Raw genomic sequence first — 24,365 nt, 5'->3', positions numbered from 1 at the left:
GCATAAATGGTGAGTTGTGACAATATGGTTTGTCTGATATAATAGTGCTATTATAGATAGGCTGCATAGAGAGGAACTATATGCTGATGGAGAGTACAAATTAACAAACCCATATAGGAATATTGTATACTTATCAGAACCTGTATAAATCAGGGAACTCAGAGGGGATAAATAGATTTGTGACTACCCTGTAAAGCAGTAACACCCCCTACATGTGTTATTTCCCACTGATCAAGTTAATTTAAGCAACTTGTCCTATAACACAAGATATGGCACTTTCCTGCACTTAGCCAGCATACAACTAGAAACACCCCATTCCATGTCCTCCCATAATACTGAGTGACATTTGTACCTCCACATTCGCCCCCATCTTGCGCTGAGCCTTGTACTTAACCCATATAAAGCTGTACATTGGCTTGAGAATAATAGCACAATGTCACAAATGGCATTTATGGAGTAATGCCACCTTTTTGGCTATATAAATTACCTTTTTTTGAGGCATGACCAATCCCTTCCAGAATATGCTTAATGTTCACACTCTTTAAATACATATTGATCTGGAATATATCATAACAGTATAAAGTGTCTGTTCCATCCTCATATGTAAAGCTGGAGCTTACAATAAATCCCTGCAATAATGTGGCATGATACATCCTTATTTGCCATCAGAGAGCACTGGAGCCCTGTGATATGGGCCACACATGAATGTGATCACATGGGAATAATCTGATAGCTGCAACTTCACAGCTGACTGGTGGTGTCTATGCAAATGTTACCTACCCTTAGGCTTGGGCATTAGTATAGCCAACTACAGTCTTAGCCATACTTTCCAAATGTATATGGCTTTCAGGGAGAGATCACAAACAATGTATTCCAGACTGTTATGAATGTAGGCTGTCTATTTAGCCCGATGTACTAGAATAACTGTTTATGTTACAACTTGTTTTTTTTAAGTTGCTTAAAATACTATCCTATTTATTCCATGTAAGCTTGGGGGTGTACATGGCGTAACTGGTGCACCTGGCATTGGCCGTTGAAATCTGATTTGGTAAGTGTAAAACAGATAGCAATTAAAATAACAGGTTGCACGTATAACTTTTCATATAACCATGTTCGCTTCTGCTGGAGCACTGCAGCCTGATTTGATATCTATTTTTTGCTGCAATTTAATAACGTAGAAGCTAAGTGATTCTCTGCTGCCCCAGTGATACTGGCCCAGAGTGGTTAGGGATAACTTACATCTTCAGTTGGTCAGTGTGTGCTCAGACATCGCTTGGAACTGAAAGCACAGATAAAAAAAATTTAGTTGGGAAATAGATGATTTTTTGGTAACAAAAAGGACAAAAAAAAATAAATCTAAAACATTATACATTAAAATACTATTTATTATATTTAAATAATTACATTTTTTTTTTAATAGTTTTGCTCTGTTACCACCATTCCGATATGGTGATACCAGAGCATGCATCGCAGAGTTTTAAGTACTATAACAATACTTGTTATATAGGCTTTCCCATGCAAACTCATGTATATTGCCACTGATAGCAATACTGTTGCTGGCAATAACCCACTTTTGTATTTTATGTAATGTTATAATGAGCTCTATCACTGTCTGAAATGCCCGTTGTCAATGGCAATAAGACTCTTTGCCTGTTGCTAAGAATGATCTTTGTAATTTGTAAAAAAAAAACCTTCAATGTTGCATCAAAGTGTTTCTCAGGATGGGCACACCATGTGTTGTCGGTTTTTTTAAACTCATTTTATTTATTTTAGTAATTCTTTTTGAGACTGGTGAAAATATTTGCAAATGCATAGATTTAATGTTATGGTGGAGAAAAGCTACACCTGCACTTATAAATGTGTCACTAGTGTATAGAAGTGTTTGTGTATTCTCCAGAGCAACAGCTTCAATAAATGTCCAACAGTAACATTAGAAACTGCTCCAGAATTCACAAAAAATGGCTGTGTAACTATTGTACAAGGACACAGTCCACACAGTATAGGAAGCTGTCATGCAGCATAAAAGAGTATGAGAATTAGAGATGCTCACTGACCCCCGTGTTTTGGTTTTGGTTTTGGATCTGGATTACCGTCGTGTTTTGGTTTTGCAAAACCGCCATTGCGTGTTTTGGTTTTGGTTTTGTTTGGTTTTGTTTTGTTTTGCTACTTTGTTGAAAAATCAATCTTTTTGGGCATAAAATAGCCAAATTTAGTGCTCCACCTGTTTCATGGATAAGTAATGTAATTGTAAAGCTAATAAATTATCCAAAAAACAGATTAATTCCTGGTAGGTAGGCCTTCATTAATTCTACACACAAATCAGATTGTCTTCCTCTCCATCTATGCATATTGGTAATGCAGCCATCGTCTTTGGGTGTATATTACACCCTACACTTATAGTTAAATATCTAAAGAAATGGACAAAGGCAGTTTGGTTTCTGTCTCTATAGGCCCCCCTCCACTTGTAGAAAATGCAAATAAATTCAGCCGTTAAAGACTGTACAATATTAATTAAAATCTACAAAGGCAGTTTGGGGTCAGTCTGTGTATGACACCCTACCCATAATGAGAAATTGCCAAAACAGCAGCCTTTCAAGACGGTACGTGATATGGAGATGCCCCAAGTCCCTTTCTTCTTTGGGGGTAGATTGCACCCTAGACTTAAATAGAAAGTTTTAAAAAGATGTTATCATCATCATCTGGAGCTTCATCCTCACCCTCATCAGTGTGTACGTTATCATCACAGACAATCAATTCATCACCGCTTTAATCCGCCATTAGAGAACAGTCAGTGCTTGGATGTCTTTGATGGTGAAGGCCTTCCTCGTGGAACATGTAGTTCATTTTTATAAACATCATTTTCTCCACATTTTTGGGAAGTAACCTTCTACGGCGATCACTGACTAAGCTCCCGGCTGTGCTGAACACTCGTTCAGAGTACACACTGGAGGGTGCGCAGCTTAGCTATTGCAAAGCAAGTTTGTACATGGGTTTCCAAATGGCCTGCTTTTCCTTCCAGTAAGGAAAGGGACTGTCTGACATTTAAATATCAATTACCTCTTGAAAATAATCCTCCACCATCCTTTGCATGTTAATACTCGTATTGGATGGAGTTATGGGCAAGATCACACATTTTTTTGAAAAATCCTTCAAACCAGCCAAAATGTTAAATTGTTCTGGTCTGCCCTCTGCGTCTTCCCTGCTTCTTTTTGGGAAATTTTATTTTTACGAGCAGCAGCTGCTTGAGAAAGTGATGGAGGACACTTCGTCAAGCCGAGGCCCAGTTCAGCGGCCAACTTACTGAGCAATAGCTCCTTGCAAAAGTTCACATCTCGCTCATTTACAAGTAGAGACTCAATGTAGGTCTTAAACCTTGGATCAAGCACAGTGGCCAAAACATAGTGATCCAAGTTCAAGATCTTAATAACTCAAGGATCATTGTGAAGCGAATTAAGTACTTGATCGACAAGGCCAACATACTTTGCTGAATTGCTTGCTTTCATCTCCTCCTTCAGTTTCTCAAGCTGCTTTTCCAATAGTCTAATTAAAGGAATGACTTGGCTCAAACTAGCAGAATCTGCACTCACTTCACACGTCACAACTTCAAATGGTTTTAGCACCTTGCACAGCACTGAAAGGATTCCCCACTGTGCAAGACTGAAATACATCCCCCCTCCTTTCCCAATGTCATAGCTTGTGCAATACGCTTGGATGGCTTTGCGCTGTTCCTCCATCCTCTGAAACATGTACAGGGTGGAATTCCACCTAGTTACCACCTCTTGCTTAAGTTGGTGGCAGGGCAAGCTAAACTGCTCTTGGAGCTGCTGCAATCTCCTACATGCTGTGGCAGAATGCCTGAAATGGCCTGAAATTTTAGGGGCCACGGAAAGCATCTCCAGCACCTCACGGTTATTTTGTAGGAGGCTCTGCACCACCAAGTTGATTGTGTGAGCAAAACAGGGAATGTGCTGGAAATCACCCAGCTGTAATGCTTGCACTATATTGTTGGCGTTATCAGAAATGACATATCCTGGGGAGAGTCCAAGTGGTATAAGCCATGTATTATTCACATCTCTTAGTTTGCGTAACAAATTGTCAGCTGTATGCCTGTTAGTGAAGCCGGTGATACAAAGAGTGGCCTGCCTGTGACAAATGTTATGTAGTGGTGTAAATGCTGCTGCTGTTCCTGCTGGTGAAGGTGAATGACCAACCCAGTGGGCTGTCACAGTCATATAGTCTTTGGTTTGCCCACTTCCACTTGTTCACATATCTGTGGTTAAGTGTACAGGTGGCAGAATGGCATTTTTCAGCGCAATCTCTACATTTGTACACACTTTTTGGTATAGTTGTGGAATAGCTTTACGGGAAAAATGGAGTCGCAATGGAATTCTGTAACGCAGACACAAAACCTCCATTAACTGTGAAAAACCAGCTGCGTTTATTGTGGATATAGGACGCAGATCTAACACTAACATGGCAGCCATGGCGTCTGTGATTCACTTGGTGACTGGGTGATTGCTGTCATATTTGCATCCCCTAGCAAATGATTGTTTCACAGTTAATTGTTGAAATGTAGGACAGCTCATTTTCTTGGCTTGCCTCTGGGCTGACGATTCACCCCCAGCAGCAGCAACAGCAGCAGCAGTGGGACTAACGCTTTCTTCAGAGGAATCAATTATAGTGCAGGAGTCATCCAGCCTTAATAAGTGGGATGCAGGGCTAACTCCGAGCGCTACTGAGGATATTGATGAGGATTGTGTGGTGGGTGTATTTTGTAGCGGTCGGGATGTCGGTGACCGGAGGGTCCTAGCTGATGATGGAGTGCTTGTAATTTTTTTGGAAGGACTTTCAGCTTTTCCCAACACTTTGCCATGAACTCTCGTTAAATGGCGTAACATAGACGAGGTTCCAAAATGGTTAAGGTCCCTTCCTCAACTGACTGCGGCTTGACATTCACTACAAATGGCTATACAATTGTTATCTGGAATTGGGTACAAATAATTCCACAAATAAGAATTTAATTTTTTTGTTTTATGGCCAGGCATGACAATGGCCTTTTCCTTGTCATGTGCCAGAACTGCTGCCACTGGTGCAGGACTTCACAAACAACCTCATCAACATCCTCATTAGCGCCCTCGTTGCCTACACAAATCTCCCCCTCATCCTCTTCTAATTCCAAAGTGGCATCCTCAATTGGTGTATCACCGGCTACACTCGGGCTGTTCAGGCACACATCAGCAGAACTGCTGAAAGGGCCCTTCTTTATGGGTACACTAACAGAATGCTCACGATTAGACATACCACTGTTGGATGGACTCTCCACAGGGATTGTTGTTATTTCTGATTCCGAGCATACATTATCCTCTAATGCCTTACAGTTTTCTTGCAGCCCGGATTTGTCGCGTAACAGTAGTTGTGCTGCACTTTTATACTGCAAATTACTTGGTCTTGCTTGGTCACGAGTGACCGTACAAGAAGAAGGCTCAGTAACATGTTTGAATCTGCCACTAATAGAGAAAGGCGAAGGCCTCATTCTTTCTTTGCCACTGCGTGTGTAGAATGGCATGTTGGCAATTATTTTTTTTTATCGGCAGTTAACTTTTCCTCAGTTACACAGTTCTTTTTCGCTTCAACGCGGTAAATTTTTTTGTGGTGTGTGTTTTTTTCCAAGATTTAAAAAGACTATGTACTTTTACATCGCCTTTCCCAGATGACGTACTGGGAACACTACCATCAGGACTGGTGACAGAACCTGGTTGCGGATTCTGCTCATATGTGGACTGCTTTGAATCCATTTTAATGAGCACAAATTATTTGTAGTGCAAAATATTGTATTAGATAGATATTGCTGACTAAGATGGCTTTTTTGGACAGCCAGAACAATTTAGTGTAAAACACTGGGGGATATGTGCCAAAAAAACTAAAAAAAAAACCTCTATCCTCCTCTATTACTGCTCTAATAATTGCAAATGGTATTAATATTATAATTGAAGAGATTATTATAGACCCTCTTATATGTACACTACTTGCTCTGTCCCTGCGCTAATATAGCCTGTGACCTAACCCTGCTCTCTCCCTCTGTCAAATGGCGATGGATTGCTGTGGAGGCTGGTATTTATGCTTCTCAAATCTCGCGAGAACCGAGCTCCGAAATATGAATACGTCACGATGACGTTTTGCCTCGATTTCGATTCCGAATGGGCGGGAGAGTACCGAGCCACTCGGCTCAGTACTCGGATAGGCGATATTCGTATGGATTCGGATCTCGGGGAACCGAGCCCGCCCATCTCTAATGAGAATACTCGGAGCACATAGAAAAAACTGAAGGCATCTTGCTCTCTTCTGTCTAAGGTCCCCAGAGGAAATGTAACCTAGAAGTGTGAATATCTGTTTAACTTGCCCTCTTATTTTATTAGAACAACTGGAAAGAGAAAAGAGGTTTAGAGTATGATGCACTAATCACTCCATATCCGCATTAATTATCCAGTAATATGTCTAATTATTAAAACTTAACCTTTATTTTTAGGTTGATAAAATAAACAGCGAAATATGTTAACAGATTAAAATAGTGAAAATGAAATATTGTATAAAAACTGGCTATGCCTTGTATGTCTCTTGTTCTTCAAACACTAGGGGTAGAATAAAGTGCAATAAATATTGCTTATAGATAAATAATAATAGAGAGCTTAATTCTTCTCAAATGTACAAAAACCCCTTTATTCTTGTGTAGTTGCAGCTTCAGTCTTATAATCAAATTATTGAGCAGATTATAAACAGATCCTTTTCATGTAGAATCGTATTTAATTGTATTGACACTGTGATTTAGAGCCACTTTGTAAATAGATACAAATCTCTCACTTGTTACAATTGCTATGCTAGATTGTATCAAACAGCATAAGGTCTGAGTCATCTAAGAGAGATGAGAAGTAAAAAGACGTCAGTTTATCTATTGTGCCGTACGAGCTCAAAGTTTTACTATCAAGGCTGTGCTTTGGCAGAGTTATTTATACATGCTTCTGTGTTATGTTTAACCCGTTTTGCATATTTTGTATATCCTCCCTGTAGAGCCCTGAGTCTTTTTCAATTGTTCTAATAAAATGCAATTAACGGCTTTGAACTAAGATCACTTTGAAAGATAACAGGGATGAATAGATTCTCAATGAAGTAGAGGCTCTAGGCTATTATTATTATTATTATCAGTTATTTGTTAGGCGCCACAAGATTTCCGCAGCGCCGTACACAAAGCAAACAGTAGACTATACAGGGTATAACAATACAGAACAATGAACAAAAATACCAATGCTTCAGAAACTCCAGTTAGGTCAATGCAGTAGAGGCGGAGTAGAAGAACAGGTGTGGAGACAAGAGGGAAGAAGGCCCTGCTCATTCGAGCTTACATCCTAAGGGTGGGTGAACGAAACAGACACAATTGGAGGAAGTTGAAGTGTGGGGAGAGGGACCGGGAGGAGAGAGGGTAGAACGTTTGGAGGAGATGCGGGTTAGGTAGAAGGTTGGTAGGCTTTAAGGAACAGGTGAGTTTTGAGTGCTCGTTTGAAGGAGCACAGATTAGGAGAGAGACGGATGGAGCGAGGGAGGTCGTTCCAGTGGAGGGGGGCGGCACGGGAGAAGTCTTGGATTCTGGAGTGGGAAGGCTAGTATAAGATTATACATAATATGTCGTTTTTATGTTGGTTTGTTTGGGTTAATTTGTAGATTTTATCTATATGTATTGTCCCCCACAAAACTAATCCGTTTGGATATTATGCCAACAAAACCACGGCAATAGAATAACTAGCACATATTTTATGTGTCCTCCTTATGAAGCTCTCGATCTTAACAATTATTGTAGTGGATACTTTTATTAGCTTTAAGCTACAATCACTGTGTTATCCCCAACGGGACTGACCCGCTTAAATGTTAACAGAGCCACAGCAATGACTAGCAGATATTCTATTAGAGAATTGCTCCGTATAAATTATCTTTAAAGGATCTGATCTTATATCTAAGCTGCAGCTGCTACTGAATCTATTGAGACATTTCCCTAGGCATAGTCAGTGAAACCAACGCGCGTTTCGCTGATTTGCTTGTTCACGGCAAACCCGTTACTCTGTATAAGCGGGGTTTTTAAACTCTGGTTAGCCAATAGGGGATTGTTAAATGCAATCTCTCCTGATTGGTTATTGATCCACTATAGTGCTACTATTTGTCTATATCTTTTGTAATGATCATGTGTCATCTTAAGATATCATCTTCCGTTTAATATATACTGGGGATTCTAAGATTTAATATGTGATTTTTGTACAGTCCTTCATAATAACAAGTTTAGGATATTAATAAATGCCTAACAATTATCAAGATAAAGATTATATGCAAAAAGGAAACTAAGTCTATGCAAGCATAAATAAAATTGGATTAAAACTATAGACAATTATAAATATCATGATTTATACATATAAATTACAAAATTACAATACAGTGAGAGTCAGACTATTTTAAAGTATTCCAATTATCTCCAATTATGTATAAAGTGCATAATAAATATACAGTTAACCTCAAGTGAAAAAATCTATGTGAAATATGTGTAAATAGTGAATATTTTACTTTAATAAATTAGATTATAGAGAATAAATTAGTTTTAAAATAATAAAAAATCAGAGACCTAAGGTCATTATTTTTAAGTTAAACTGTGTATATTATTGAATAAAATTATTAAGATTTTAATATTGTTACTGTGATAGTGCTATAATAAGTCTTAATTATTCTTATATGTGTTCATACATTACCATATATGTAAATATCATTATTTAAAATTTTAATTTAAATTTTAATATTATTACTGTGATAAATGTGCTGGAATGTGTCTTAATTATGTATGTAAATGCCATTATTTAAAATTAATAGGACAGCATTAGGTTATGCATTTTAAATTGGTGCGGACAATATGTTTATAATTTGTGCAGTATAATCCATATACGCATTTTTAAAGTTTATATTTCTATATAGATAACAATTACTTGTATATTATTATTTTATAATTTTGTCAACAGGTCACCACAAATCCAGGCAACCTATTCCAGGTATGCTATTTGAAGCATAATCTTGTACCCAGAGGTCTAAGACCAAGAATATATCCAGCATATGAGTTAGCCAATGAAACGTTAAAAGAGAATGGGAACAAACTCTTTTAAAATGTTCATGTGATTTAATGAAAATACTAATTAAACATGATGAAATCAAATTAGCAGAATTTACTGATGAAATTTCAAAACTAGGGGACAAATTAAAAGCACATGAAAATGTGGATAAATTCCAAAGAACTTATGATAAATATAAGAAGGAAATTGAACAAATTGAACAAATGGTAAAAGAAAAGAAAAAAAGAAAATTTATAAGGGACAAAACTGATTTTAAGCAAAATAACGTTTTTCGTTGGAACAAAGGTAATAAAATAACTTCCAAATCCACTATGAACCGAAGCTATACTACCTCGGAAACTGAGACCTCAGATGGGGAAAGATCCAAAAGTCCCCTAAGAGGAAGATCTGATATGTCCCCACAGAAGAAACATTTTTTAGAGAGGGAAATAAGAGATCAAAAACTTACGGAAAGGGGAGGGAAGAAATACAAGGAAAAGAGATTTGAGAGATTGGGAAGGAATTCCTCAAAGAACACACAGGAAGCAGAAATATTAGAAGAAAATTCCTTGAGAATAATAAATTTATGAAACCATATATTAACCAAATATCAAGTTGACATATTGTCAAAAGGATTTTCTTTCTCACCTATGTCAAGAATGGATAGATTTGAAATTGAAAAGGACCTACATCTCTTTATTAGAAAGTTGCTTCTTCACAAATTTTTCAAACAAAAAGATGAACAACAAATGGAGAACCTAAATGATATGACTAATGATTCTCAGAGTGAAGATGCAAATATTGTATATCAGGAATCAATTCTTGACTCTCAAGAACTTGAGGCAATATCTGCACTTGAGGAATTACAAATGGAAATATCAGATATATGTTATTTACCCAGTAATAAAAATATTGGAACAACATTGAAAAAGAAGTCTACCTTTTGTCCGAATATCTCTATCCTTCCAGAAGCATCAATATATATGGAACTAGTTTCTAAAGATATTGATGATTTATTACAGAACCAGATTAAGAACAAATCCAATATCCTAAGAGAAGAAGAAATGGCATTAGACAAAATGAGTAAATGGAAAGATGTAATCTTTAAGCCCTCAGATAAAGTGGGCAATATCGTCATTTGGCCAGTAGAGGAATATAAAATGGAAGTGTATAGACAATTGAATGACAACAAATGTTACAAAAAATTATCATCTAATCCCACAGAGTCTTTTTTAAAAATTTATGAGGAATTGATTACAAATGCATTTGATGATGGCATTATAACCAAGAAAGATTTTGACTTCCTACGGACAGAAAATCCAAGAGTTGCGACCTTCTACATTTTACCCAAAATCCACAAAAATGAAAAAAAGCCCCCTGGTAGACCCATAGTCTCCGGTATAGAAAATCTCACAGAAAATGCTAGTGTGTATGTAGACAATCATCTTAGGGAATTTGTTTATACACTGCCTTCCTATATCCGGGATTCATTGGACATTATAGGGAAGGTACAGAACATTTTAGTAACCAGTGATACATGGCTCTGCACTTGTGATATTGAAGGTCTCTACAGTAGTATTGAACACCAGATAGGACTCCAAGCAGTCCGTCACTTTTTGGAGATGAAGATCAAATCCGATCATAATGACTTTATCTTAGACTTACTGAAATTTGTCCTGGAAAAAAACTACTTTACTTTTCATCAGCGGTTCTTTCTACAATTGAGAGGCACTGCGATGGGCACAACTTGTGCCCCCACCTATGCTAACATCTATTTGGAGTGGTGGGAAAGAGAGGTGGTCTTTATTGAACAAAATGAGAAATTCACAAAACACATAACAATGTGGTTCAGATTCATTGACGACATCTTCCTAATTTGGGAGGGTGAAAAAGATCTGTTCATTGAATTTATGGACTCACTAAATAAAAACAAAATAAATTTAAAATTAACCTTTGATATAAATCGAACAAAAATCAATTTTCTGGACCTCACAATTTATGTAACAAATAATATGGAACTCGCTACGGATATGTTTAGAAAAATAACAGCCACAAATAGTCTTCTCCATGCAACAAGTTCGCATCTACCATCTACCATTAAAGGCAGTCCAAAAGGGGAATATTTACGAACTAAACGCAATTGTAGCCAGGATAATAAATTTAAATTACGAGCTAATGAACTCCAAATGAGATTGGAAAGGAGAGGATATAGTCATAAAATCCTCAAAAAATCATACAATGAAGTAAAAAATTATCAATAGGGACCTTCTAATCTTTCCAAAAAGAAAAACCGAAGTTTCGAATGGAAAAGTGAGATTCATCAGTAAATTCAATAATCAGTGGAGAGCCATACAAACAATACTTCAAAAACATAGTCACATTCTAAAACTAGATTCTGACATATCAGAAATCATTGGTGATAAGATTTCCACAAGCTGGAGAAGATCGAGAAATCTGAAGGATCTTCTGGTACAAAGTCATTTTGACAATAGGATTGAGGTTCAACCAACCATTGATAAAATCACAGAATGCCATGCCTGTGGCAAATGTAAAGCTTGCAAACTCATCAAAAAACAAAATACTTTTCAGATAGATATGGCAAAAATCACCAAATAAAATCGTTCATAAATTGTGATACAAGAGCAGTATACTACTGTTTGACATGCACGTGTAATATTAACTACATAGGGATGACGAGTAGACCCCTGAAACAGAGATTGTTGGAACATGCAGGCAATATTAGAAATGCCGAACAAGATACTAGAAAAATGAAAAAACTAACTACAGTGGCAAGACATTTCCAAAAAACCATCAGAGTAATCCTGATCAACTGATAGCCTTTGGTATGTAAAAAGTTAAATTAGGCATTAGGGGAGGTGATATGAAAAAAGAACTACTTAAAAAGGAAGCGAGAATGATCTTCCTAATGAACTCTATGCAACCAGTAGGCTTAAATGAAAATTAAAATTACAACATGTTTCTTTAAAATGTAATATTTATTCATATATTTAAAGGGGTTCATTTATCCTAGAATCGCTCTATAGAAGAAGGAGAAAGAATAAAAGAATGATAAAAATATATGAAAGATCTGGCAGATCTGCATTACGATACCTTTAAAGTATGATCAATATATCTGGAATGGAGTGTCTTGGTTGCAATTGTCCTAGAATAAATAGGAATAATAATAAAAAAGCAAAAGAATAATATGCAGAAGGAAATATAGCAAATAAAGTGAAATTAAATATATATACATACCTGGAATAGGTTGCCTGGATTTGTGGTGACCTGTTGGCAAAATTATAAAATAATAATATACAAGTAATTGTTATCTATATAGAAATATAAACTTTAAAAATGCGTATATGGATTATACTACACGAATTATAAACATTGTCCGCACCAATTTAAAATGCATAACCTAATGGGACAGTAATTCGCTGTCCTATTAATTTTAAATAATGGAATTTACATATATGGTAATGTATGAACACATAATTAAGAATAATTAAGACTTATTATAGCACTATCACAGTAACAATATTAAAATCTTAATAATTTTATTCAATAATATACACAGTTTAACTTAAAAATAATGACCTTAGGTCTCTGATTTTTTATTATTTTAACACTAATTTATTCTCTATAATCTAATTTATTAAAGTAAAATATTCACTATTTACACATATTTCACATAGATTTTTTCACTTGAGGTTAACTGTATATTTATTATGCACTTTATACATAATTGGAGATAATTGGAATACTTTAAATTAGTCTGACTATCACTGTATTGTAATTTTGTAATTTATATGTATAAAAATATTAAAGGGTTAACTCATGGTAAATCATGATATTTATAATTAATTGTCTATAGTTTTAATCCAATTTTATTTATGCTTGCATAGACTTAGTTTCCTTTTTGCATATAATCTTTATCTTGATAATTGTTAGGCATTTATTAATATCCTAAACTTGTTATTATGAAGGACTGTACAAAAATCACATATTAAATCTTAGAATCCCCAGTATATATTAAACGGAAGATGATCTCTTAAGATGACACATGATCATTACAAAAGATATAGACAAATAGGAGCAATTTAGCGGATCAATAACCAATAACCAATCAGGAGGGATTGCATTTAACAATCACCTATTGGCTAACCAGAGTTAAAAAACCCCGCTCATACAGAGTAACGGCTTTGCCGTGAACAAGCATATCAGCGAAACGCGCGTTGGTTTCACTGACTATGCCTAGGGAAATGTCTCAATAGATTCAGTAGCAGCTGCAGATCCTTTAAAGATAATTTATACGGAGCAATCCTCTAATAGAATATCTGCTAGTCATTGCTGTGGCTCTGTTAACATTTAAGCGGGTCAATCCCGTTGGGGATAACACAGTGATTGTAGCTTAAAGCTAATAAAAGTATCCACTACAATAATTGTTAAGATCGAGAGCTTCATAAGGAGGACACATAAAATATGTGCTAGTTATTCTATTGCCGTGGTTTTGTTGGCATAATATCCAAACGGATTAGTTTTGTGGGGGACAATACATATAGATAAAATCTACAAATTAACCCAAACAAACCAACATAAAAACGACATATTATGTATAATCTTATACTAGATTAGAGCCTCTACTTCATTGAGAATCTATTCATCCCTGTTATCTTTCAAAGTGATCTTAGTTCAAAGCCGTTAATTGCATTTTATTAGAACAATTGAAAAAGACTCAGGGCTCTACAGGGAGGATATACAAAATATGCAAAACGGGTTAAACATAACACAGAAACATGTATAAATAACCCTGCCAAAGCACAGCCTTGATAGTAAAACTTTGAGCTCGTACGGCACAATAGATAAACTGACGTCTTTTTACTTCTCATCTCCCTTATACCCCATTCATACTGCACCAAAATCCCGGGTTTTTCCCAGGGCGAGTTTAAACGACCCGGGTCTTGGTGCAGTATGAATGGTACAAGTCCAAAATCCCGGGTCTAAAAACCCGGGTCTTCAACCTGAGATTTATCGAGGGGTAATTCCCAGGTCGGACCCGGGTCGCCGGCACTATAAATGGTGCAACCCGGGTTTTTCAAACAGAAAACATGCTGATTGGCTGTCTGCCTGTCTCTGGAGGATGATGTCATCGTTGGAAGCCCGTGGAACATTGTAGAAGCTTTTTAGGAGAGATGGTGGATGGTGTTCTCAACATAAAGCTGAAGCAGAAGCGTTTTTTTAGGGAGAAAATTGCTTTTATTAGTTTACAAAAACAGTGTTTATTTACAGCAATTATGACACACTGGATGGAGGAAGAGGTGCGTCAGCTGCTGAATGTCAGAGGGGAGGAAGAAATTAGAAGGCAAGTGACTGGGACTGTGAAGGATGCCACAGTGTACTACAACATCGCCAAAATACTCACACAACGTGGCATAAAGAGGACACAGCAACAAGTCCTGAACAAATTGAAGTCCCTGAAGAAGCAGTACACTAAAGTCCATGACCACAACAGGCGCAAAAGTGGCGCTGAAAGAATGGACTGGCCCTTTTATGACCAGTGCAATATGGTCTTTGGACATTCTCCTCTGACAAATCCAATTGCACTGTCATCTTCTAGCAATGTGGATGCGGCTATACCAACACCACCAGAGAGCACACAGACAAGCGAGACCGCAATGATAATAATAGAAGATTCTATTAAAGACACCCCAGAACTGGAGTGCTCTGCCACAACAGATGACACCAACATGTCTTGGGAGGAATTGAACGATTCACAGCCATTCCCTGCTGCGCAAGTCGTTACAGAGACTTCGCAAGAAACGCAGCCAGAACCAGTGCCGGTGTCAAAGTCTACGCCAGGTCCCAGTTTACGCTCCAACAGTAAGTATCTTTAATAATCTCACATAACAACCAACCATATATACATACATATATATCTACATAATTGGGAAAAAAATGAGCTGTATAAACAAAAGTCCCAAAATCAGAGAACTATATCAACCGAAATGCAAGCCAAATACCAATAAATATATCTACATAACTTTAAAAAGAAAAAAACAATTTTTGGAACATAACTGTCAAAAAAAGAGAAGTATATCAACATAAATGCAAACCAAACACCAATGTTTCTACATAACTTTAAAAAGAGAACTATATCAACAAAAAGCCCAAAAGACAAATATAATACACTCCAAAGTATTAATACATTAACACGCATATGTTGCAGTGCAAAACTACTGAGCAAGAGGGAGGAGGCCTCAAGCACATATCAGCTTACAACACTGCTTTTTTGTTCTGCCACATTATATATATTAATGTATGTTTTACTGTGTTTTTTCTACGTACAGTTTACAACGTTCCAAAAAAACGCAAAAGGCCCAACAAAATGGACCAAGCAACTAAAACAATGACAACTGTCATGATGGATCAACTGCGGGAGATGGACAGCACCATGAGGGAACACGAGAATACACAACTGCAGCTTTTCATGGATAATGAGCGGGAACTGCAGGACTCTTTCCTCATGCAAATCATGAACATGCAGGAACGCGTGTTACGCGAAAATCGTGAGTGTATTATGGGATTCATGGACAGACTCCTCTCACAGGTGCAGGCATCTCCTTCAAGTCCTTATTATTATGAAGGACATTATCCTATGTACCAGCGGGGGCAACCCATGTTAGGCAACAATAACCCTCCAAACCCGGTACAGAATACACAACATTCTCAACCTATGGGTAACCCCAACATAGAATACCCACCGGGTTTTCCACTCCAAACCACTCCACCACCAGAAATGCCACAATATTGGTAATTGTAATAATCATGTTTTATGGTCAAATGTTTCACAGTTTATTGTTATCATGTATGTTACGTGTGATCTGGAATCACACCATTAGCTTCACATATAACGTGAAAAGCAAATTTGCACTGTTTGGGCACATTTGTGTCTTCGGTTTACTACTTATGTATAAATTTTATTTTTTTCTACATGCAAGTAAGCACTTTTATATTGTGTCATTTTATATTTTTTGGTGAATAGACATATGAGGAAATATGTACAAAACAAAATACAATATGTGAAATAAACATATATTTTTTATTTTAACATTTGTGTGGTACATTCAAACAAGTGAGGACAAATTGGCAGTGAGGGTGGTCCTAATAAGTTCAGCAGAGGTATTGGTGCGCTCTCCTTCAAAAGTACTGGAGTCCACTGACAGCACTGGCATTTCAGATTCCTGCACATTCCACTCTGATAGAAATTGCTCTTTTTGAATTTCACAAATGTTATGTAAAATACAGCAAGCAGCAACCACGTGGGGCACAAGCTTGGTGTCAATGTCAATGCGCTTCAATAGACAGCGCCAACGTCCTTTCAAGCGCCCAAAAGCATTTTCCACCACCATCCGAGCCGAGCTGAGGGTATGTGTAAACCGGATCTGTTCCTGAGACAGGTGATGTTGCTGAGTGAACCCCTTCATCAGCCAGCGCCTCAAAGGGTAAGCAGCATCCCCAATGATGTGTACCGGTATCTCCACACCATCAACAAACGTAGATTTCTGTAAATAAAAACATGCAGTTTCACGTCACCATCTTAAAAATATTGGTCAAATAACGCAGTACACTTGGTACTATATGGTGAAAATGCATTTTGCAAGTGTTACATCTGTATATAAAAAGGGGCAGTAAATACATACAATATTGATAGCAAACAATAGTATATAAGCTTCAATTACAAAAACATCATACAACATTACACCGATATTTACCTCTCTAGGGAACAGCCAGCCATCTTGTCTTTCCTCGGCAATTTGGTAAAGGTCTGAATTTGCTAGAACTCTTGCGTCATGGGAACGTCCAGGCCACCCGATGAAAACATCTGTGAAACTAACATAAAAAAATACATATAGCAATGTTTTACAATACGCATTACACATGGCACAGTCACATAAAAAAAAACCCATAAAAAATGCTTACCAATAGTTGTGGTCAACCACAGCCTGCAGAATGATGGAATGCCAGCCTTTGCGGTTGTAGTAATCCGCATGGTTGTCTGTGGGGGCAATGATGGGGATGTGTGTCCCGTCTATGGCTCCAGCACACTGTGGAAACCCACGCTTCAGGAATCCTGCAATTGTATCATCCAAGTGTTGACCTTGCGGTAAGGAGATGAAGCGATGATACAGGGCTTCCAGCAATGCCGTGGTGACTTCATGCACTAGAGTGCACACCGTGGATATCCCCACTCCAAACAAGCAGGAGATTGTCCGGTATTCTCGAGGGGTAGCATACCACCGCAACACAATAAAAAGGCGCCTACATGGTGGAATAGGTTTCCCAAAGTTAGTGGCCTTCCTGGAAAGTGCTGGGGTAATAAGGTCCAGCACATAGTTAAATGTCCCACGTGACATTCTGAAGTGTTGCATCCACTGCTGTTCCTCAAACGCTTCCACAGTAGACCAGAAAGCTTCTCCGTGGCTACGCTCTCTGGCACGCATGGTTCGGTTACTGGCAGCACTGAATCTCAAAATTGAGGCAATGCTGGCCCTGAGAAACACTCTCCTCCTGCGCATATACAGACACAGAGTTTTCTTCTGTTGTGCCATAAACTTCGCCTTCATCCTCCTGAACTGGGACTGTGCAAGAGTGCACAGTGTCAGCAGCTGCAGCAAACTCTCATTTGCTGCATAAAACAGCAAAAAAATACTAGTAAACATGAACTCTGGGCTACACAAAAGTGAGTCGTCGGCCATGATGAAAAGTAATGTGGTAAACAATCACCACCCACTTTTGCATCATCTTTATGCGTCAACAAACCAGTCACCTTTCAATGACATCACCTTTTTTCAGCCAATCAAAAGTGCTCTGGTGATGACTCCCACAAATTGCCAGGGCACAGACTTGTGCAGTATGAATGGGGTCAACCCGGGAAATTCCCGGGTCCGAAGTGCAGTATGAATGGTGTTTCTGAGCTGGGACGCTCCGAGACCCTGCAAAAACCCGGCTTCAAAAACCCGGGATATTGCAGGGGCGGCAGTATGAAAGTGGTATAAGATGACTCAGACCTCATGCTGTTTGATACAATCTAGCATAGCAATTGTAACAAGTGAGAGATTTGTATCTGTTTACAAAGTGGCTCTTAATCACAGTGTCAATACAATTAAATACGATTCTACATGAAAAGGATCTGTGTATAATCTGCTCAATGATTTGATTATAAGACTAAAGCTGCAACTACACAAGAATAAAGGTGTTTTTGTACATTTGAGAAGAATTAAGCTCTCTATTATTATTTATCTATTAGCAATATTTATTGCACTTTATTCTACCCCTAGTGTTTGAAGAACAAGAGACATACAAGGCATAGCCAGTTTTTATACAATATTTCATTTTCACTATTTTAATCTGTTAACATATTTCGCTGTTTATTTTATCAACCTAAAAATAAAGGTTAAGTTTTAATAATTAGACATATTACTGGATAATTAATGCGGATACGGAGTGATTAGTGCATCATACTCTAAACCTCTTTTCTCTTTCCAGTTGTTCTAATTTGTTAATCTTAGGTTTACGAAGCACCCCTGAGTTAAAAATATCTATATGAGATTTAAATTAATATATCAGGGTTTTATCACTCCGTAATACTTGGTGCGACTCTTTCCATTTCCCCTATCCCCCAATATCTATGACCTCTTATTTTATTATCAGCCACAGCTAGCAAAACTAACATGTACTGTATAGACATTTTGACAAATTTAAGCTACTTCAATTAAAGATCTGTTTTGTTTTCAACAAATGTTATAGTAAGAGCTTAATTGTTCATTCATTCTTAGATCAAGCTGCTATATATTTATATTGTTCAATATTATTTTACAGATGTGGAGGACTCCAACCATAACACATCGCCTTCCAAGGGAGAAAACTGATTCCAAATCTGTGCAATTTAATATTAATGATTGTCTGAAATTCTCATTTGCATTGGACGCTCCATGTTTTTGAGAATTGTTGATTGTTGCTTTATTTCCTGAATGATTTCTTTAATCAACAAATCCATCACAAATTAATAAAATGTGTATTTTAATTATTTAGTTAAAAATCCAGATAAATTAATCAGAAAATCTTATATACTTAAAAACCAAAAAACCAAATGAAAAAAAGAAGAAACTCCAAATGGTTGTAGTAGGGGAGAGCTGGCAAATTTTAGCCTGGGGGCCAAGACTCGACTCAGCAGCCTATTAGGAACATTTTAAATGGGAAAAAAATACAGGTGCCCTCCAGCCCAGCCTGCCCCTGGGTTGTAGTTTAATGAAGGAAACAATAAACATTTATATAAATGAACAACTGTGATACAAAATTCTGCTACTAAACTTAACAAAACAAATCCAAAATTCACAGTGTTAAAAAACAAGATATCTGTCATATACTAACTTCAATTATAAACATTCCAGCCAGAAAAAAATGTAAACTATATGTACAAAGTATCTCTGAATTAAATTTTTTCAACAAATGAGCAAAATATAAGATACAACTGTGATGTCTCACAAAGGTTACTGTGAGAATTAGTAACATACATAGTAACATAGTAACATAGTTGATGAGGTTGAAAAAAGACACCAGTCCATCAAGTTCAACCTATTTTGGATCTCCTGCGATCCTGCATTTATATTTGAAATTAATCCAGAGTAAGCAACCGCCAATCTGTTTCAATTGTGAAAATCCCCCCAGACTCAATATTGCAGTCCTATTTTTACCCTATATCCAATACTAGCCTTCATTTTAAATTAGTGGTCGTATCCCTGGATACACCTTTCCGCTAAAAATTTGTCTAACCCTTTCTTAAACATATCTATTGAATCTGCCATCACAACCTTCCCTGGCAATGAATTCCATATCTTGACTGCCCTTACTGTAAAGAACCCCTTCCTTTGCTGGTTGTGAAATTTCCTCTCCTCTAACCTTAGGGGATGACCACGTGTCCTGTGTATGGTCCTTGGGGTAAAAAGTTCCCATGAAAGCTCTCTGTATTGACCCCTAATGTATTTGTACATAGTAATCATATCTCCCCTTAGATGCCTCTTTTCTAAAGTAAACATGCCTAAACTGGCTAACCTTTCCTCAGAACTTAATGACTCCATACCCTTTATCAATTTTGTTGCCCTTTTCTGAATCCTTTCTAGTTCTAAATTATCTTTTTTATAGAGTGGTGCCCAGAACTGTACTGCATATTCAAGATGAGGTCTTACCAACGATTTATACAGTGGCAAAATTACACTGTCTTCCCTTGCATCTATGCCCCTTTTTATGCATGCCAATACTTTGTTTGCCCTTGCAGCTGCTGCTTGACATTGAGCACTATTGCTAAGTCTACTGTCTACGAGCACTCCCAAATCCTTTTCCAATATAGATTCTCCTAAATTAATTCCATTTAATTTATAGATTGCGTTCTTGTTTTTGATCCCTGAATGCATAACCTTACATTTATCTGTGTTAAACCTCATATTCCATTTGGCTGCCCAATCCTCCAGTTTATTTAAGTCCCTCTGTAGAGAAGCTACATCTTGATCTGATTTTATTACCTTACGGAGTTTAGTGTCATCTGCAAAAATAGAAACTTTACTCTCTAAACCATCACCAAGGTCATTAATAAATATATTAAAAAGGAGTGGTCCCAGCACGGAACCTTGAGGTACTCCACTTAAGACTTTTGACCAATTAGAAAATGTTCCATTTATCACAACTCTGTTCCCTATTCTCTAACCAGTTTTCGATCCAAGTACAAATTTTGATTATTAGACCCAGTTCCCTCATTTTGTAAACCAACCTCTTGTGTGGTACTGTATCAAAGGCCTTTGCAAAATCTAAGTAGACCACATCTACTGTTCTGCCCTGGTCTAAGTTCCCACTAACTTCCTCGTAGAAACTAATTAGATTAGTTTGACATGACCTATCGCTCACAAATCCATGTTGATTCCCACTAATAATTTTATTGCAGACCAAGTAATCCTGAATACTGTCCCTTAAAATACCTTCCAGTAGTTTCCCCACTATTGATGTCAGGCTTACAGGTCTATAATTCTCTGGCTGTGATCTCGTCCCCTTTTTAAACAACGGCACCACATCTGCTATTCGCCAATCCCTTGGTACTGAGCCTGATGAGATTGAATCTCTGAAAATTAAGAATAGCGGTCTAGCTATTTCCGAGTTTAACTCCATAAGGACCCTTGGGTGTATGCCATCTGGACCTGGAGCTTTATTTATCTTAATATTCTTCAGTCGCCTTTGGACTTCTTCCTCTGACAACCAAATATTAATTAATGGCATGGTTTCATTTCCATTTTTATGTATTACTCCTGCCATTTGTTCCTCTCTGGTAAATACTGAAGAAAAGAACGTGTTTAATACCTCTGCTCTTTCCTTAGTATCATTTATCAATTCACCCATCTCACTTCTTAGGGGTCCTATATTATCTTTTTTAATCCTTTTGCCATTTATATACTTAAAAAACTTTTTGGGGTTTGTCTTACTTTCTTTTGCAACGTGCCTTTCATTTTCTAATTTAGCCAATCTAATTTCCTTTTTGCATGTTTTATTACATTCCTTGTACCTACGGAAGGACTCCTCTGACCCTTCAGACTTAAACAATTTAAATGCACGCTTCTTCCTTTGCATTTCTTCCCTTACCTTTTTATTTAGCCACATTGTTTTCGACTTAATTCTTTTACATTTATTTCCCATAGGAATGAATTTATACGTGTATGTTTCCAACAACATTTTAAAGACAGCCCACATTTCTTCTGTATTTTTTCCTTCAAAGGCTTTGTCCCAGTCTATGCTCTTTATAGACTCCTTTAGCATATTAAAATTTGCCTTTCTAAAGTTTAAAGTCCTAGTTGATCCCTTATACCGTTGTTTCTGGAAATTAATTTCAAATGAGACCATATTATGATCACTGTTTCCCAAGTGCTCCTTTACTTGAATATTTTATATTACGTCTACATTGTTTGTTATTACTAGGTCCAGTATAGTCCGGTTCCTAGTTGGTTCCTCTACTAATTGGGACATGTAATGGTCTTTTAGCGTGCTCAGAAACCTATTTCCCCTAGCTGCACCGCAGGTCTCAGTACTCCAATCAATGTCTGGATAATTAAAATCCCCCATAATTAAAATTTGACCTAGTTGTGTAGCCTTTTCAATTTGCTGTAGAAGTTGGGCTTCATCCATCGTACTAATATCTGGCAGTTTATAGCATATCCCTATCAGCAACTTCTCTGAACTTTTTCCTCCGCTGGATATTTCCACCCACAATGCCTCTATATTATCACCAATATTCTCGTATATAACTTCCTGAATACTTGGTTTTAATTCTGGCTTATTATAAAGACATACTCCTCCTCCCCTTTTATTTACCCTATCCCTCCTGAAGAGAGAATAGCCTTCCAAGTTGACTGCCCAGTCATGTGTATCATCCCACCAGATCTCCGTAATACCTATAATATCATACTGCTCATTCATTGCTACTAGTTCCAACTCCCGCATTTTACCTGTCAGGCTTCTTGTATTTGCAAGCATACACTTAAGTCTATTGCCTCCCTTAAGTATTTATTTTTGCTTTAAAAAAGGCCACTCCTTATCGGCTATGCTTCCCTTTCCCCCCCTCTCCACCCTATTGACTCTTGTTAAATTCCTCCTCACTACTCTCAATGTCTATCCCATAAATACTTGCTTGCCCCTCCCCCCCGTAGCCTAGTTTAAAATCTCCTCCAACCTTCTAACCATCCTCTCCCCTAGCACTGCAGCCCCCTCCTCATTCAGGTGCAATCTATCACGACAATAAAGATGGCAACTGACCGAGAAATCAGCCCAGTGCTCTAAGAATCCAAAACCCTCCTTCCTACACCAATCTTTTAGCCACGCATTAACCTCCCTAATCTCCCGCTGCCTCCCTGGACTAGTGCGTGGCACAGGTAGTATTTCCGAAAATATGGATGTCCCTGCCTTAAGTTTGCGACCTATCTCCCTGAAATCATTCTTTAGGACACCCCTTCTTCCTCTAACTCGGTCATTGGTGCCAACATGCACCAAAACCGCTGGGTCATTCCCAGCCCCTGCCAACAATCTGTCCACCCGATCCACAATATGCCGAGCCCGAGCACCGGGGAGACAACACACTGTTCGGCATGCACGGTCCCGGTAATAGATTGCCCCATCTACCTTCCTAATAATTGAATCCCCTATCACCACAATCTGCCTGGGTCCCTGAGTAACTTTGGTCACCTCTATGCTGGAGAGACCATTCCCCTGGTTGCTAGAGGAAGCAGTCTCATCCAACTCTACCAATTCTGAACTGCCTTCCACAGTATCTTCATCCAAACTGGCAAATCTGCTGGGATTGGTTAGCTCAGAACTGGCCTGCCTCTTCCTCCCTCTGCTACCCCTAGTAACTGTTACCAGCTGCCTACCTGTGCATCCTCCTCTGTCTCTGCTCCACCCTGCTCAGCTAATGCATCAACGGTGAGCTGTAAACTCTGCTCCAGGTTGGCACAGTCTCTCAATGTTGCAATGGTCTGCTTTAGATCAGTTACCTGGGCTTCCAAAGAGACCAATTGCTCACATTTCTCACAGAGGTATAAACCTTGGAACACTTGCTCCAAGTGTGCATACATATGACATGATATGCATTGAGTGAGATCATCAAGCCTGCTACTACTCACCTTATTATGGCTAACCTAACTTCTTATAGCCTACAGTGAACTTGAGTACTAACCTTTGCTAGCCACTTTCCAGATTAAACCCCTTCCTGGATTCAACTCCTTACTAGATCTAACTCCACACTTGAAATAAAAAAAGCAGTGACATTACAAGCAAAGGGATTCCTCATTGACAACTAAAGCATTAATGTAACACATATGCAAACATTAAGGGGCATATTCAATTGGCGTTATTACGGTAGTTCTAACAGTAATAATGCACAGGCCGCGTTACTTTTAACAATAACGCGGCCTGTGCATTATTACCGTTAGAACTACTGTAATAACACCGGCTTTTTGCTCGCAGCTCCCTGAAAGCTGGGTTAAAACTACCATAATAACGGTAATAGTTTTAACCCGGCGGTACTTCGGGTGGAATTGAATTCCCCCCTAAGTCACATACATTTGTGAGCTCTAACTTAGTATTAGCAATGCAGCAGAGATACATTTTCACTTTTAACATAACATACAAAGGGATTCC

The 24,365-nt window shown here is 37.8% G+C and overlaps 2 protein-coding genes across 7 annotated transcripts in view; both read left to right on the top strand.

The window, feature by feature from the left end:
- The window catches only part of LOC142099143 (uncharacterized), a 59,220-nt gene extending 39,999 nt beyond the window's left edge, over positions 1-19,221 (top strand). For all 6 annotated transcript variants that reach the window (XM_075182316.1, XM_075182319.1, XM_075182315.1 and 3 more), the window contains one exon: positions 19,014-19,221. In XM_075182316.1, coding sequence (XP_075038417.1) covers positions 19,014-19,136 — 123 coding nt within the window. In that variant the 3' untranslated portion in view covers positions 19,137-19,221. The remainder of the gene's footprint in view (positions 1-19,013) is intronic.
- On the top strand, positions 14,149-16,045 carry LOC142099955 (uncharacterized). Its single transcript, XM_075183965.1, has 3 exons — positions 14,149-15,014; positions 15,482-15,741; positions 16,034-16,045. The coding sequence occupies exons 1-3, from the start codon at positions 14,327-14,329 to the stop codon at positions 16,043-16,045; spliced, it is 960 nt and encodes a 319-aa protein (XP_075040066.1). The 5' UTR covers positions 14,149-14,326.
- Positions 19,222-24,365: the final 5,144 nt, after the last annotated feature.

Source organism: Mixophyes fleayi, chromosome 8 (assembly GCF_038048845.1).
Source record: "Mixophyes fleayi isolate aMixFle1 chromosome 8, aMixFle1.hap1, whole genome shotgun sequence".
Lineage (NCBI taxonomy): Eukaryota > Metazoa > Chordata > Amphibia > Anura > Limnodynastidae > Mixophyes > Mixophyes fleayi.
This window is presented reverse-complemented; position numbering and strand designations above follow the sequence as displayed.